The 18,337-nt window shown below is 43.4% G+C and overlaps 2 protein-coding genes across 3 annotated transcripts in view; both read right to left on the bottom strand.

The window, feature by feature from the left end:
• The window catches only part of LOC122944442 (cytochrome P450 2K1-like), a 44,373-nt gene extending 41,827 nt beyond the window's left edge, over positions 1-2,546 (bottom strand). Inside the window, exon 1 of the mRNA XM_044302715.1 lies at positions 2,226-2,546. Coding sequence (XP_044158650.1) covers positions 2,226-2,420 — 195 coding nt within the window. The 5' untranslated portion in view covers positions 2,421-2,546. The remainder of the gene's footprint in view (positions 1-2,225) is intronic.
• Positions 2,547-6,622: 4,076 nt separating this feature from the next.
• Positions 6,623-18,337, bottom strand: part of LOC122944441 (cytochrome P450 2K1-like) — a 53,717-nt gene continuing 42,002 nt past the window's right edge. For both annotated transcript variants that reach the window (XM_044302712.1, XM_044302713.1), the window contains exon 9: positions 6,623-7,436. In XM_044302712.1, coding sequence (XP_044158647.1) covers positions 7,252-7,436 — 185 coding nt within the window. In that variant the 3' untranslated portion in view covers positions 6,623-7,251. The remainder of the gene's footprint in view (positions 7,437-18,337) is intronic.

The raw sequence follows: 18,337 nt of genomic DNA on the forward strand, positions 1-18,337 counted from the left end.
ACAACATACAGTTTCATGGAAAAGGCAAGGGAGAATCTGCAGCTGCATCCCCCTCCTCCCTGTCTCCTATTTATTGTAATACATCAGGATACATTTTGTGAGGACAAAAACAGAACTGAAGCTGGTGGAAGGTGAGGAAATTCAAAGTTTAATGATTACAAAGTTTCATATAATCACATAAACTATAGATCGCTACTCCATACCCCACAGGGTTCTTATCTACCTGCTCTTTGATCCAGTGCAAATATATCTTCAAATCAGCAAATAATCAACAGTCTGATGAAACTCACTAAAGCTTGTGAGGAAGGTTTAATATGAATCAGGAGAGTCCCTGAGGTTTTGGCTTCAGATCAATTCTTGTAGAGTTGAATTCAGGTCACGAGAGGGATGGTGGGATAATGGTGATGATTTGAACAATTACGGATTCTTATCCAACGTTTGTGTTCTTTGCTTTTGCAACCTTTCAGATGTTAACTGTTAATATTTCTCCAATGTGCACAATTTTTTCTAGACTGAGGGTCACATTGCCAGATAGAACTAACTCCATGGTTCACAATAAAACTTAAAATGTTATTAATACCATCTGAGATATTTATGGAATATCAAGAAAGTGTATATGTCTGATAGGTGCCAGTCCACATCCAGGACTCCTACCTATTACCCTTTTTAGAAAGACAAGAGACACCCATTCTGACAATATATAACCACTGGTATAAAAAAAAATGGAAGTTTTATGGTGAGTGACGGAAGTGCTGAGGTGTGCAATCTGCAGGCAGTATTTTATAGAGCAGGAGGAGCTCTATAAAATGTATTTACAGAAGGTATTTACAGAAGGTAGAAAAAGCAAAGGTATAAATGTATAAATTGCAGGTTTTACTAAATCTTCTGCTACAAAGCTATACAGCACCTTGAAAAAGTATTCATACCCCTTAATCTTTTCCACATTTTTTCACGTTACACCTACAAACTTAAATGTATTTTATTGGGATTTAATGCCATCGATCAACACAAAGTAGCAGGTATGTGAGAAGTGAAAAGAAGATGATACAAGGTTTTCACAAGTTTTAGTAAATAGAAATCTGGAAAGTGTGGTGTGCATTTGTATTCAGCCTCCCTGAGTCAATACTTTGTAGAACCACTTTTCGCAGTAATTACAGCTGCAAGTTTTGGGGGTCTGTCTCTACCAGGTTTGCACATCTAGAGGCTGAAATTATTGCCTATTCTTCTTTGCAAAATAGCTCAAGCTCCATCAGATTGGATGGAGAACATCTGTGAACAGCAATGATCAAGTCCTAGATCTGAATGGGCTTTAGGTCTGGACTGTGACTGGGCCATTATAACACATACATGCTTTAATCTAAACCAGGGGTGCACAACTTTTTCTGGTTGGGGGCCACATTGCCAGACTGAACTGATCACGAGGGCCGAAAATAAAATTTAAAGGGGGTATTAAGAACTGAAATATTGTATTTATGGTGTATTGTACGTACTGTATATACTATAAATGTCTGGTTACACTTCCAGGACTCACATCTAATGGGGGAATACATGAAAAATACATGTGAGCAGCCACAAGACATAGACATACATTTCTGTTACCAGATAGTTGGGGGCCGCACAGAATGGTATCAAGGGCCGCATGTGGCCCCCGGGCCGCAGGTTGTGCACCCATGATCTAAACTATTCCTTTGTCGTTCTGGCTGGATGCTTAGGGTTGTTGTCCTGCTGGAGGTGAATCTACGCTCCAATCTCAAGTCTTTTGCAGCCTCTACCAGGTTTTCCTCCAGGTTTTCCCTGTATTTAGCTCCATCCATCTTCCCATCAACTCTGACCAAATTTTTGTTTATTACAAATTTTGAAAACCATTTATTATTTTCTTTTCACTTCACACATATAATACCTGCTACTTTGTGTCGGTCTATCACATAAAATCCTAATAAAATACATTTGAGTTTATGGGTGTAACATGAAAAAAATTAAAGGGGTATGAATACTTTTTCAAGGCACTGTATATCAATCCGATTAGCTTCTCCTGATCTATAACATGGTGCTGTCAGATTGCATTGCATTTTAACCATTAAAAAGCAAACCTTGCATGAGCTGATGTTAAAGCAAGGTACTAACAACTTCAAAATGTGCCAAAAATAATAAATTACAATGTTAAATAATTAATTAGAAACATATACATCATACTAGGGATGCCCCTGGCAAATATGGAATCTTACCTCCATCAGTGACTGGTGGGTGTTTTTCAGGTCCAGCTGGTGGAGGTTTCCAATGAAGGGCAGAGGGGTAGGTCCAGGAGGCATCTTTGCTCTGCTCTTCTTAGATCCATTCAACCAGTAGATAAGCAAAACAATGCAAACTGCAAAATATATTATCACATCGGCTCTAGTCAAAAAGTCGGTTAGAAAAGCCATAGCGAAGTCCTGAGTCTGTTCTGAACGCACTGCTGGCTGGATATATGAGCACCTGGATTTAATTTCCAACTTGGATTAACTTACTGGCCCGCTGCCATTCCACATGCCTGTTGCTGTTGGACTGTGTTCTCCTCCTCCTCCTGTTATTGCATTTCACCTAACGAAATGTTGGGTGGCATGTCCTTTCTTATGCAGTTAGTGGCAGTTGAAGGATGGAACTGAGCATGTGCGTCCACTTCAGTGAGGTGAACACAGAAATTAGAAAAAGGACAGATAGCAGGTGGTGTTATATGAATAGTTTTTAATCAGTCACTCAGTGGCTATAATAAATTAAATTAAATCCCAGTCCTGGTTTTAAAACTATGAATTATTATTCCCTTTGAGAAGCTGGAGGTCTACTTTCTTCTAGAAAGAGTGCCACTCTAGTCTATCGACTATGTATGGTACTGAAGCTCAGCCTTATTCACATAAATATGAGTGATCTGCAGAAACAACTATAGACTGTGTGCAACAGTGGAAAAGCCGATCTTTCTTTTCTTTCCTTCTAATATCGGATTAGTAATGAACAGCATAGGCAATATTCGAATTCGAGATATTTCGCGTAATTTTGACCTAATATTCACCACGAATTAGCAAACACCTGCAAATTCACCAATTCACCAATGTGTGATCTCCAGTCATTATATTCTTGATTGGGAAAATCGGTAATGTAATATGCGCATATTGTGCACGCAGTACAGGCGTGCCTCACGTTTGCTTTATTTTTCAAGTTCCTAAAAGTTTCCTGAGACTGGAGAAAATGGTTGGCAGCATCGTGATTTTTCATTACAGCACTGTGCTCCAATATATTTTTATGTAGGGACAGTAATTCCTATCACACTACCTAACACCCTGCACTGGTATCAGCTACACTATATCACTATCTAACCTACACTGACTATTTCCCACTAACTATCTGTATTATATGTATGAGCTAACTATCTAATGTAATTGGATAAGGAATAGGATCCAGATGAAAGCACAGAGCACAGCAATGACACTGCTCTCTCTCTCAGAACTTCAAAAAACTGCAGACAATGGCTGCTGGGGAGTTTCTTATATAGTAAGGGGTAGGCAACTTTCCTATTGGTTGCTAGGGATGTTGCTAAGGTCAGACAAAGACATTGCAGCCTTCTCATTGGCCCACAAGCAAGAAGGGAGGTTACTGATGAAAAAAAATTCTTGAATATTCGTGATTACGAATATATTCTACATCTTCGTGAATTCTCCTGAATTCTCAAAGTGACGATATTTGCAAATAAAAATACGCAATTAGAATATTCGCGAGCAACACTATATCGGATGACCCTTTCAAAGGGGTTGTCCACGATTTAACTATTTATAGCCTATCCTCTGCCATCCCGCATCTCCACCGAGCAGCTGTTTGTAGAGTTGCTCCAGGGCTGGAAGTCATCTCCAGAACTGCACAGCTCCATCCATGGTGTCGTAGATAGATTTAGCTATCATTCACTTAGGTGGGTGCAGCTCTTCAGTAACCAGCTAGACAAAGGCAAGGGCTGTGTAGGTCCAGTGCTGATTTCTGGAACTGGAGTTACCCAAAAAATGCTGATCGTGGGGGTGTGGTCTTTTGGACCTCTGCCAACGAGATATTGATGGCCTTTCCTCAGGACAGTAATAGCAAACAGGATAGTAAAATCCTGTACAACCCATTTAAAGGAATTGTCTAACCTCTATGAGAAGAAACAAGGTGCCATAGTGGATGATAGATATGTTTAATCAGTAACCCTTAGGTTAAGGATGTATTACATAAAAAGATCAGCCAGGCCATTGTCGTGGGGGCTGGGGGGCAGTTGGGGAGCGTTCCTTCCCAGCAGTGATCTGCTCGCTATACAAGCAGCGATCTCCTCCTCAGTCTGGGAAAGAGCTATCGTTATGCCATCGCTCTTCCCCATACTGAATCATTGTTTGCCGGCAGCAGAGTACTGATTACTCCACACGATCTGTCACCTGAAAGGATGATTTTTAAACATGTTGAAAGATTGGGATTGCCCAATGAATGAGCTGCAGATCATCATTATCGAGCCTTACTATGAATGCTCATTAGCGATGATCTAGCAGACAATCTGCCAGTGTAATCTAAAGTCAACTATTTGAAGCTATAGAAATGCTAGTCAATTTGCAAAACAGGGATACCGGAAGGGTACATCCAGCCCTCTATAGGACTGTCCTATCCTTGTCTGTAATATAGACAAAAATAGGACATGTGCCAGCTCCACACTCTGTCCTTGTGCCACTCTGTGGTCTCCTGATGCTGCTGCCACCTCCACACTATGTCACCTTGCCATTCTTTAGTCTTCTGATGCTGCTGCTACCTCCACACTATGTCACCTTGCCACACTATGGTCTCCTAATGCTGCTGCCAGCTTCACGCTATGTCATTTTGCCACTCTGTGGTCTCCTGAGGCCTCAACACTATGTCACCTTTCTACTCTGTAGCCTTCTCATGCTGCTGCTGCCACCTACAAACTCTGTCATTGTGCCACTCTGTGGTCTCCTGATGCTGCTGCTACTTCCACACTATGTCACCTTGCCACTCTGTGGTCTCCTGAGGCTGCTGCCACCACCTCTACACTATGTCATTGGGCCACAATTCTCATGCTGTTCCCACCCTCCCTACATCATGACTAAGCCACTATTTTGCCTTTTTGGCCAGGTTGACATCATCATTTATTTAACCCTTCTTCTGATCTGTCAGAAGGAAGGAAAAAGGAGACACACAACGGATCCTGTCTGTGTAGCAGCTGTAAGACCTGTATGATCTCATAAGAATTGGCTTATGATTTGGTAGCCTAAAGCAGGAGTGGGTAGCATTACTGGCCGAGTGAAGGCGGATGCTCAACAGACAGGATCCGTTCTTTTGGGGGTTATTGTTCTGACAGATGAGAGGAAGGGCAAAATAATCAGTGATGTCAACACAAACCTTCTGCTGACACCTCTGCACTCTGTCGGGGGCTCTACTTGTATAAGCGTTTAACAGAACAAGTTCTGTAGACATCTATGTGGAATCAGCTGACGACGGTGTAAAAGGAGTGCGCTCTTTCATGCTATAGTAGGATCTTGGGCCTCTGAACGGTTCTTTATACCTGACGCTAACATCGACCTGTACGGCTGAGTTCATACTTGAGTTATTTGGTCAGTGTTGGCCCCGTGACTGCCCAAATAAGGGAAGTGTACCGTGATTCTAAGAGCGATACCTGTCATCTGCATGTCATACTGACTCACAGTATTATTTCACTACCACAGCAGACTCCCTATATGTGTTTCTGCAAGGCACAGTGTTCTACACCACTGAACAGGCTGTCTGCAGCCAGGAAGTACCAGTTTTTTAACATGATTCGCCACTAATTAATCCGGATCGAATCAAATCTTTTTGGAAAATTCGGCGAAGCGACCGAATCAATTTTTTTTTTAATTCGCTCATCTCTAATTATATCCAATTGTAAAGTCAGCTTGAAGACATCAATACATCTTGGTATATTATGGTGGTTCTTTCCTGTGCAACCCACTGTTACAGAGAGAGATCAGAGCCTCCAAATGTAACGGCAATGCCCCTGTTGCTCTTAGAGGCTTATTTGCATATACTAAAACACATATGAACATGGGACCAACACAGATGCCTTCAGCTGCCAAGCGCACATATAACAGATTTGTCAGCTTCGTAGGTACACATGTGTTGACTAACACTAACTATCAATCCTACTGTGTTATGGGCAAAACAAGATTTTGGGTCTTTTTACATGGGCAGATCTGCTGCCAGTGAGTGTAGATGGCTGATTACAGGCACAAAATTAAATCTATAAAATGGGCTTTCTGGGACTCAGCAGGCCCCTCATTGCTACCGCCATTGCAATGAATACACTGTACCTGTAGGTGAAAGTTAGTAATATACTTACCATACTATGGAAGGAGACAGAATGTTTTCTCCCCCTGGTGAGTGTGCAAATGAGGTGGATACAGGAGTTTGCACATACGTTAGGGAGAGGAATAGTTCTAACTCTGTCCACAGAGGAAATGACATCCCTTCCATAGCCCATGTTTGTTAAAGCTGCTCTCATTTCAAGCCAAATGTATTTGCTCTACTGCTCCAAATTGTCTTAATCCAAGGATTTTACATGCATGGAAGAAACCACACTGACACCAGGCATGGTCAAAGCAGTTCTCATTTATTACAGGAAGTTAAGCAGTTTTTATATTATCAGAGAGGGCGTTCCTCTACTGATGCTCATGCCATTGTTTCATTGGCTAAAATAAAAAAAATAAGAAAAGAGATAATACTTGGCATCTGCTCATTGTGCATTATTTTACTAACTTTGGTATGTTAACTATGTAAATATCTAGGTGCCAGCGCCATATTGTAATGGCTTCACACTAACATCAGTACAGCATATGTCATATATGAAACATCAAGGAGGAGGGTCCTCTTGGGTAGGACAAAACCTTCATGCTTTGGTCCCAAATCGAGTACATAAGGCAGTGTCTAAGATCTGGAGTATATGTGGGCCATCTTAGTTGATCAAGAATGATATCCACAACTCTATCATGTTGGAAACCTGGAAAAAGAGGTCATCTCAACAGAAACATCGCATGATAAGGTTCCTGGTTGGTCGATCCAGAAAACTTCAGAAGTAAGCGTAAAAATTATTCTACAGGTGTGTCATGTGTAATTAAGATGGCTTTTCAATACAGAAATACTTTTCACAGAAAACCCATTATAAACATAATCAACACCAACGTTAGCCTCTGTGTTGTTAATTGTGTCCAAAATACACTACTAGTTCAGTTTGGCACATGTCATATATTTTGCAGGGGTTAATGTGAATCCAACATCGGGCTTGAGAGTTAAATCTTCCCTGGAAACTCCTGGTGGTGGATAGAAAGTAAATGCTTGAAGAAGTCCAGTGAAGAACAGGAAAAGTTCCATTCTGGCCAAGCTTTCTCCAGCACAAGCTCTTTTTCCTGTAGAATTAGAATGTAATGTGTAGAGAATTAAAGGTGCCGAAACAATACTTTATTAACAGAGTATTACAACAATGCTGCCAATTCCAGGACCAGCTCCTGAAGACGGTTGGCATAGTGACTACACTTCTTTTTCTCCAGATATGGCTCAGCCATTTGGGCTTGGCAAAACTGAACATCTCTCCAGTGTAGGGTTGCTTGAGGGTATGAGCTTACAGCATTAAGGACATGTGTGTCATTGGGAACTGAAATATTGTTAAAAAGTTAAGGAATATCAAGGGATCCACTTGAAGGTGAGCATGTACCCTGGAAACTCAGTGTAATGGGGATATCAACTCTGACTTAGTCGGGGTATTTAGACACAGGTAGCAAACTTTTACCCTGAGACAGATACTCTAGACTCTGAGCCATATACTTAAGGCTATGATACATTGCTGAATAATGTTAAAGGGGTTGTCCAGCCATATATATTGATGACCTATAGTCACGATAGGTCATCAATATCACCCCGCCGATCAACAGTTTGAAGAGGAGTCGGCGCTCCATGCAAGCTATGCTTCTCTATAGGACTATGGCACAAAGTTTGCAAAGTAGAGGTTGTAACTAGTGTTGACCAGGAAAAATTTGACTCGCCAAAAAGCTGAATTTCCTTGCGCTAAAAAAACCATACTTACCTCATCCATTTGCCCACGAAGAGGCAGTTGTGGCCATCTTGATTGAAGATACCACGCAAAGTGATCGGTGATGACGTCACTGCGCCCGGTTGACGTTGTGACGTCATCATGTCACATCGCAAGATTATGCATGGTGTCTTCAATCAACATGGTCGCTATGGCCTCTACGCGACCCAATGAATAAAATGAGTATTTATTTTTTATTTCTTACCCTGATTGATCAGTGAAAGGCCTAAATGTCAGCCTCAGATGACGCAATCAGCGATTTTCACGGCATCTGAGGGGTTCAAAGACAGCAGGCGTCGTGATCGCCGTTACTCGTCATTGCACCGGATACATACAAAGAAATGTGGTTTGTGACAAACTAATTTCTTCTCTAATCAAATTTCTTTGTGAAATTTGGTAAAGCAGCCATGTTGAATTTTTCATAACTTTGCTTATCTTTAGTTATAACATCAGCAACACAAATTGAATATATTATTTCCAGTTTGATTATAGTCACCCTCTCAGTATAATGGTACGGCCTACTTTAGTCCTGTAAAATGCCTCCAAAGAAGAGCTGGACAGGACTAAACATGGTGTCAGTCACGTGACCCTCACAAGTATCATGTGACCTGGCTTTCAGTTAACCACCCAGGTATCTAACAGGTGAAAAATAGTGTACTGAGGAGCAGAACCTGAACACTATATACAGTATTACTGCTGCAGCAGCTTCTCATCAGTGTCTGTGTAGAAACAGGTATGTGTGCGTTGTCTTTTTTCCCGCTACACTAAACTTTATTAACAACATGACAACAGAAAAAGCAACCATTTTACAACATGACCTAGAGACAGACCTTAATATAAATTCACACAGTGATGTCGTTCCTGTAATAACCACAATAAACATCATTATTCCATCACTAGTCCTATTTAATTTTCATGTGGATGCGTCCTATGTGCTGACCCCAGACATGTATGCCATGTGTTGTTAGAAATTACATGATGTGTAGGGTGTCATACGTGTGAAGGAAATCATATACACTGCATCTTGTCTGCCATATTCTCATGCGCCATTATTCTTATGCTGATGCTTGCATTTTTACATAATCTCTTGGACAAGATATACAAACTCAATGCCAAATGCTTGTCTCCACTTTCATGAGTTTCACTGCTTTTTGGCCTAGAGCAGTGGTGTACATAGAGATTTAAGGGCCCTATAGCAAGGATCAAACTAGGCCCTCCAAACTGGAGAGAAGGGTTTCTGCCTAAACCCCTTTCAATGACCCATAGGCCTTTTTTTTCCCACTGCCTCATTTGCTAAAAGTTGTTCTTTTAGAAGTTAGACTCCTGACCAAGTTTTCACCCCTAGTAAAAGAAGGGATGATCTCAACTGGGTCCCCTCTTGCCCCGGGCACCGTAACAGTCACATGGTCTGCTGGTATGGTAGTTACACGCCTAGCCTAGAGCCATTTTGATATGCTGTAAATATATATACACTCTTGCTGAATAAAAGGTTATCGTGTGTGTGGAGAACACACCTCCCTGTGTCTCTGTGATGATCTTCCTGAGCTGCTGGACTTAACTCTTGATTTGACACTATCAGCACATTGGTAGAGCAGAAGTTGCTCACAGAAAACTTTGCGCCTGAACAGGGACTGAACTGCACATGAGATGACTCAGATCGATGAGGATCGCTCACCATGAAGGACAGACCCTCCTAAGCAGTTGCAAGGAAATATAAGGATGAGAATCCCTGAATGATGAGGGATTCCAGTAGGTGTGACTTCTTGTACGTGGCAAGAAGAGTCTGTCCTGCTTAAGGAATGTGTGTGAAAAACATAACCAGTGGGATTATGAGGATGTGGTATAGGATTTGGAAATTGATAAGAGAACCTTCCACAAAGTATAGTGTATTTCCGAATACACTATAGACACATCAGGTGGTGCATAAGTAAATGAAGTATAGCTAAGGCTGCCATAGACTTTAGCGTGTGGTCAGAGTGTTCCGTGGAAACATCCTGACTAGGTGTACCAGAAGGACTGTTGTCTGAGGTACGAGGACCTAAAGGAATCCTGGGAGGCCTGCTGTTTACTTAGAACTTGGGGTGTAAGGTGCCTTGTGAGCCAGGCTAAAGTCCTGTGATTGGACCAAGCAGACCATGGGGACCTCACAGAGCAAGTCTAGGGATCAAAAGAGAACATAGAGAGTAGGAAAGGACACTCTAAAAAGGATGTGATAAACTGTTGTGAAAAAGATAATGTGCAAGGATGGATGTCTGGATCTTGAAAATTCAGGAGAGAATGTAGGAGGTGGCTAGTAGATGAAGGCTGAGAACACACTACAGAAAAGTGGAAGTGTTTGTTATAGTAGGTTGTGCAGTTGGTTTCAGTTGTTTTTTTGTCTGGCTGTGCTTGAAGATCCGACGGGAGCAGCAAAAAGGATGTCCAATGCTGACATTCCCTTGAGCTAGAAGAGAGCACAGAGAGCAGCGCACATAGGACAGTAAGGAGGAATAAGTTAAAGCTTCTACTTAGAGAGGCTCACCTTATGGCGTTGTACTAGGAGCACAATGTCCGATCCAGCATGTAGGTTATTATATCGCCGGCGCTACCACACATATTCCTTCGAGCATGGCCGTGCAGGATCTGGTGCAGTAGCAGGACAAACGAGATCAGTGGCGCAACCAGGCAGGACAGCAGAAGTAGATAGATTTTCTGTATTACCTCTTATGAGTGACATATTTTGGGGTCAGACAGGCCCCTTCATCAAACCAAAGAGTGGGTCACATTGACATGTAACATTTGACATTTAAAGCTAAAAAATGCGGGGAAATGTGTGTGGGTGGAGGGGGGGGGGCAAATTTACAACTTTCATTGATAAAAAATGCAAAGGACTTCAATTGATGAGCACTTAAAGTTGACACAAAAATTGGCAGATATAACACCAATAAAATTATAAATATGTTAGTGGTGAGATAGTTATAACGTTATATAGATGACCTGATTTTTATCTAGAAAGGGGACAAGCATCTCTAGAACCCTTCCACAGTACACTCAATCGGAACAACTCGGGAGTATCACTGTCGCTAGATTTTAACATCACAAGTATTGCATTTGTAGATATAAACATTATACATTACAATACCGATTTCATCACTTCTACACATTTTAAATCAGTAAATAGTAGCAACTGTTTACATTACAGCAGCAATCAGCACAGAAAGTGGCTCAACAACATCCCCTATAGCCAAATTTAATGTATCCGGAAAAATTGCACAGATGATACCTAGTGATGAGCGAGCACCAAAGTATTCAGGTGTTCGACCAAAACACATTGCGATATTCATGCGCTCGACCGAGCACCCAAGTATAATGGAAGTCAATGGGAGACAACCAGGCACTTCCTGCTCTGAAGAGGGGAGGGTGCCTGGTCCATTGGAAAATGTCAGAAAGTGACAGAAACACCACCGAAATGGATCGGGAACAGCATGGTGACGATGTCTGGATGCATGTTGGACTCCCAGGTCGCTGCGGGGAACCATTTTGTCCGTGTTGTACCACACTTTTACAGACTGATCAACATACGCACAAAACCCCCCCAAAAAATTTATTTTACAGTAAAAATTGTTAAGAAATATTCTTTCCTGTATATTTACTTGTATATAAAGTGCAAGTGCTGCAGAAAATTACAAGGAAGAGGCACTTCCGAAACAGCCTGTATATCACATAAAGGAGGGCCTCATTCACATTGTGGTACAATTGTTCAGGTAGTGGGACTCTTACACTCATAAAGCCTCTGCACTAAGGGAAAGGGCTGCCAAAGGAACTGGCACTCTAATACACCCTTTGTTACACATAAAGAAGGGCATCATACACACCCTTGAAAAATTATCATTAATGGCCTGCTGGTGACCCTCAAAAACATTTGGTGCAAGGGCCTGCTGATCTGACCATCTAAAATATCAGTGGTGAGGGCCTGCTGCTGAGCTGACCCTCTAAAACATTAGGGGCGGGGACCTGCTGGTGAGCTGACCATCTAAAACATTTTATGCGAGTGCCTGCAGATGAGCAGACTCTCTAAAACATTATATGCGAGTGCCTGCAGATGAGCAGATGCTCTAAAACATTATATGCGAGTGCCTGCAGATGAGCAGACTCTCTAAATCATTATATGTGAGTGCCTGCAGATGAGCAGACTCTCTAAAACATTATATGCAAGTGCCTGCAGATGAGCAGACGCTCTAAATCATTATATGTGAGTGCCTGCAGATAAGCAGACGCTCTCAAACATTATATGCGAGTGCCTGCAGATGAGCAGATGCTCTCCAAAATTATATGCGAGTGCCTGCAATGAGCAGACGCTCTAAAACATTATATGCGAGTGCCTGCAGATGAGCAGAAGCTCTAAAACATTATATGCGAGAGCCTGCAGATGAGCAGACTCTCTAAATCATTATATGTGAGTGCCTGCAGATGGGCAGACACTCTAAAACATTATATACAAGTGCTTGCAGATGAGCAGACGCTCTCAAACATTATATGCGAGTGCCTGCAGATGAGCAGACGCTCTAAAACATTATATGCGTGTGCCTGCAGATGAGCAGACGCTCTAAATCATTATATGTGAGTGCCTGCAGATGGGCAGACACTCTAAAACATTATATACAAGTGCCTGCAGATAAGCAGATGCTCTAAATCATTATATGTGAGTGCCTGCAGATGGGCAGACGCTTTCAAACATTATATGCGACTGCCTGCAGATGAGCATACGCTCTCAAACATTATATGTGAGTGCCTGCAGATGAGCATATGCTCTTAAACATTATATGCAAGTGCCTGCAGATGAGCAGACGCTCTAAAAAAATTTGAGTTAAGGGCCTGCAGTTGAGCAGACCCAGTAAAAAAAATTAGAGTTGAGGGCCTGCAGTTGAGCAGACCCTATAAAAAAATTATAGTGGAGGGAATATATACAATCTGGATGAGGCGGAGGAGGAGAAGTAGAAAACAAGATTCAACCATACACTCTTTTTGTGGTGGAAAAGGTGCATGGGAATACACTACAGTAGATTGAGTACATTATAAATGATAGATTGAAATCCTTTCAAATCCTTAGCTCAGCGTTCCTCTGGTGGAGTTGAGAAATCAGGGGCAATCCAGGCCTTGTTCATTTTTATCTGAGTCAACCTGTCAGCATTGCTAGTGGACAAGTGGATATGCTTATCTGTTATGATGCCACCAGCAGCACTAAATACACTCTCAGACAAAACGCTGGCGGCAGGGAAGGCCAGCACCCTCAAGGTGTAGAGCGCAAGTTCGTGCCACGTGTCCAGCTTGGACATCCAGTAGTTGTAAGGCACTGAGGGATCATTTAGGACGCTGACATGGTCTGCTATGTATTCCTTCATCATCTTCCAAAACTTTTCCCTCCTTGTTCCACTAGGCCGCGCTTCAGGGTGAGGTTGCTGGTGGGGTATCATGAAAGTGTCCCATGCCTTGGAGAGTGTTGCCCTGGCTTTGTTGAAACTGCTGTGTGTTCCCATTGTCTCCCTTCCCTGGTTGCCTAAGGAAGTACGGACTCTGCCGCCAGCATTGTCAGATTGAAAATTCTGGAATAATCTCTCAACAAGTACCTTCTGGTATTGCACCATTTTACTCGTCCTCTCCACCACAGGAATTAGAGACGAGAAGTTCTCTTTGTAGCGGGGCCGAGAAGGGTGAACACCCAGTAATCCGTGTTATCTAAAATGCGTATAACGCGAGGGTCGCGGGAAAGGCAGCCTAACATGAATTCAGCCATGTGTGCCAGAGTACCAACAGGCAAGATGTCGATGTCGACCTCCTCCTCTTCTTCTCTTTTGCCCATCCACGCTGAACAGATGGAATTATAGTTCCATGGCTACTACCCTCTGTAGCAGAGGCAACTGCCTCCAGCTCCTCCTCCTCCTCTTCATGGTCCAATTCACGCTGAGAAGACGAACTGTGGGTGGTCTGGGTATCAGCCTGTGTGATGTCCTCCCCCATTTCCTCGTCTGCCACATTCTTAATTGTGAGCAGTTATCGTTTGAGTAGACACAGCAGTGGGATGGTTACGCTGATAATAGAGTTATTGCCACTAACTATCTGTGTGGAGTCATCAAAGTTTTTAAAACCTCACACAGGTCTGACATCAATGCCCACTCCTCGCTTGTGAATAGTGGCAGTTGACTGGAAAGGCGATGACCATGTTTCAGCTGGTATTCCACAACTGCCCTCTGCTGCTCACAAAGCCTGGCCAACATGTAGAAAGTAGAGTTCCAGCGTGTGCTCACGTCGCACAACAGTAAGTGAGCTGGAAACCGCAAGCACTGCTGCAGCGTTGACAGACTGGCTGACGCTGAGGACGACTTGCGGAAATAGACACATATGCGGCGCGCCTTCACTAGTAGCTCTGGCAAATTGGGGTATGTTTTGATAAACCGCTTAACCACTAAGTTTAAGACGTGGGCTAGGCATGGAATGTGTGTCAGGTTGCTAAACTCCAAAGCCGCCACCAAGTTACGGCCATTGTCAGACACAACCATGCCTGGTAGTAGGTTGAGTGGCGAGAGACACAGCTCGGTCTGGTCCCTTATACCCTGCAAAAGCTCTGTGGCGGTGTGCTGTTTGTCCACTAAGCAGATAAGCTTCAGCACGGCCTGTTGACGCTTACCCACAGCAGTGTTACACTGCTTCCAGCTAGCTACTGATTGCTGACTGGTGCTGGAGGTGAAAGTGGAGGAGGATGAGGTGGAGGAGGAGAAGTGGGGGGTTGGAGCCAGTAAAATAGCTGCTGGCGGAGACCCTGATGGACATGAGGCCCTCAATCCTGGGCGTGGGTAGCACCTGTGCCATCCCAGGGTACGACTCACTCCCGGCTTCCACCACATTCACCCAGTGTGCGATCAGGGAAATGTAGCTTCCCTGGCCATCAGCACGTGTCCATGTGTGCGTGGTTAAGTGGACTGTTGTGGTAAAAATATTAATAGTTGTAATCAGCCCGCATCAAAGTTAGTGTAAGGAAAAAGCAACTCCATCTTCCATCAGCCGCAGCTAGAGAACCACACAAATGCTACCATCTTGTTTCAATTCCCCTGACCATCTCCTTCCTCCTCCATGCCCAGTGCGTCCTTTATTGACTAAAAACCAAAGGTGTAAAAGGGTCTGGCCCAAGACAAGGATACAGGAAGTGATGACATATCAAAGGACAGGGAGGGGCAGCCAATGTGGCTGTGCAGACAATGGACACACCCCATACAAACACATGTATACAATAATCTACCATTACCACTGAGAGACATGATGACAATCTATAAAACACACACACATCCTAAGATAAAATGTCCGCATAATAAAATTTCCACAACAGTCCCTCTTTGTCATATGCTCCCCAGTGTCCCTTGACGAATCTTGATCTTCTTCTTTGCAAAAAAAAAAACAGTCTTGTCTACGAAAAGTCCTGAATCCATAAAACAAAACAGATTATGGAAAACAGAAAGTCAATCTTGACACGTAGCTTCTTTTCTTCGGGAGGTGACTTAGGAGGTGGCGTTTCGCGTTGGTCGCCGGCTGGTTTGGAATCCTCTGCATCTGGTCCATGGTTTGGTCTTCAGGGCGTCTTGTCTGTTCGGGCTTCGGTATATCAGTCGATTAGACATCAGGAACATCTCACTCCGGCGTATAGAAGGAATGGAGACAAAAAAACATAAGTATATGTCCTATTTCCTTTCGCCCGGATCCAATGGAAAACCAGTGAGCCCCAAGACCTCCCAAGGCTTTAAAAAGGATTCTGACTCTCACTAGTCATAGCTCTGCCCCTGCCCTGCTCCTGTCAGTATGGGCCTGACCCTTGTCAATGGTGTCTGCTAGCCTGGCATAACCATATACCTTCCTCACAACTGGAGGATCCCAAATCTACGGGTCGCCTAGCTGCCGGGACACCCATACAGGATTAACAAGCGAGGAGCAGGAGCCAGAGCTAATATTAATATTGTCTATCAACAAATGCCTCCTTGTAACAAATAAACAAAAGTGATACTCTGCATTCTTTGACTTAGTTGAGCAGCTTCTTGCAGTGACCGGTGTGGATTCAGTTGTCTCGTCCCTCGAACTTCAGAGAGGTTGGCGTCATCAGCAGCACCTGGAATGGCCCAAGATATCTCGGCTCTAGTCCCGTCCTCGGATGTTTCTTTAGCACGACCCAATCACCTGGTTGGCTAGAATGAACACTGGTTATTGAGTCTGGGTCCGGGAGCAACTCCTGAACCCGGTGGTGGACATCGGGTGATAACCCGTGGGGCTGCCTGGAGGCATACCTGATGGAATAAAAGGGTTACAGCGGAACATTCAGGCCATGGATCGGCCGTGATTTTTACCTACTTTGCAAAAATCTGACCCAAGTACCAGCAAAGAAAAGGCAGTTGTGATTGATTGACATTTGAGAGGTTAGAAGGTTTGAAGATCGTTGATTTCTGCACCACTTTCCCCCCTTCTCATCGGCCTTAAAACCAGGACGAAGAGAAGCTGGATTAGCATGGTGCATCATCTCAAGGTTAGATGGAGAGATGACGGAGGGATGAGAGAGATAGAGAAAGAGAAAAAGAAAAGCGCTTCTCTTGGACTCTGCAGTCTTAGCGGGATGGGAGTCCTGTTGCTGGAGATCGATGGTTTCGTGCAGCCACAGTTCTGCTTTCTGGAGGGAACCATGGCTTTGGAGTCTAGTGGGGAAATTACGGACAAACTTTTTCCCAATCCAGACCTCAAAGGTCCCTTCTTTGGGGATGATCCACTCTGAACCTACAGTCCCTTGGTGCCAATCTTTGAGGGGGCTTAACAACTCCTCCTCTATAGATGGATTTCATGTACTGCTTGGCTGTCCTATAGTAGTCAGAAGTGGTACCCTTCTGATCCCTAATTTTCCCTAAACCCATGCTCGAGCATAAATTTTCCTGCGACCTACGCAAGGAATTTTCTAAAAGTAGGTGCGTCCACCTCCAGTGTCCTGCGACAAACGCCTGGACGGCTGCTACTCCTCTTCGTTCGCCTCTGAGTTGCCCTAGGGTTTCTGGCACCGACACACGGACCCGTTCACCCTAGTTAGACCTCAGGAAAAGGAGTAATCAGTGTGAGGAAAAGGGCTCTCACCGACACACGGCGGCCCTCTGAGTCTCCTAATGAGATATACCAGCCTCGGTTTTGGCTCTGAATAGTGACCTGACCACAGGATAGGGCTTCCAATTGACCTGGAGTGGAAAAGGGGGGTGCACAGAGAACACACAGTACCCTCTGTGGGGACGAGGGGTGCACAGGAAACAAACAAACATTACTCCTGTGGGGAATGGGGTTACTCACATAGCTATTGGTATGCCCAGGTGATATACATCACCTTGTCTCCTTAAAAAATGCTCATCAACTCACTTTCCTTTGCCGATATGATTCTATATAGTCAAGCTGAACAGCACACAAAGACCCTTTTTGCAGTGACTGATCAGAAACCTCTCGCTCAGCAGCAGCCCTTGAATTCAGACAGTAGTTCCCACACAATATCATGAGACCCCCAATACTCCTAACCAAATCTACAGAGAAAAGAGAGGGAGAGAAAGAAAAGCAGCAAATATGCAATAAAAACCAAAAAAATAAAAATGAGTAAAAGAAGAAAAATGTAAATATAAATTAATCAAAGAAATACCCACACAAAAATAGACAAATATAACTGAAAAATAAAAAGGAAAAAAACACTTGATTACATACATTGAGCTTCAGTAAAAAATTAATTTGACCTTAACCCAAAACGCATACAAAAACTTGGAACACATACAATTGTATAAGACTGAATTAACAAATCAATGTCCTGGAGGGTTCCCCTGAAACCGTACAGGAGAAATTCCTACCCACCCAGTAATTGAAATGTTAATTTGCCCAGCCCCAAACAGCTTCAGATTCATTTGACCAGAGAAGCAGGATTTAACATCACAAGGTCCCAAAACCGGTTTCTTTCACATTTTAACCGTTCATATTGATTTAAAATCCGCCTCACTGATCCAAGATCTTGGCTGTCCCTGGGTTCTCTGCCTTTGCAAAGAAGCATGTCTGGGACCATTACCCCACCTCGCCGCTAGGTGTGGTTCTGGGGTACTTAACATACCTGTGTCTGTTGCCATTAGCAACATTACAATATCGTGACCATACATTGCCTCTAATCCCAGACACATTACTCTCCAAGGGGTGGTT

Source organism: Bufo gargarizans, chromosome 8, assembly GCF_014858855.1.
Source record: "Bufo gargarizans isolate SCDJY-AF-19 chromosome 8, ASM1485885v1, whole genome shotgun sequence".
Lineage (NCBI taxonomy): Eukaryota > Metazoa > Chordata > Amphibia > Anura > Bufonidae > Bufo > Bufo gargarizans.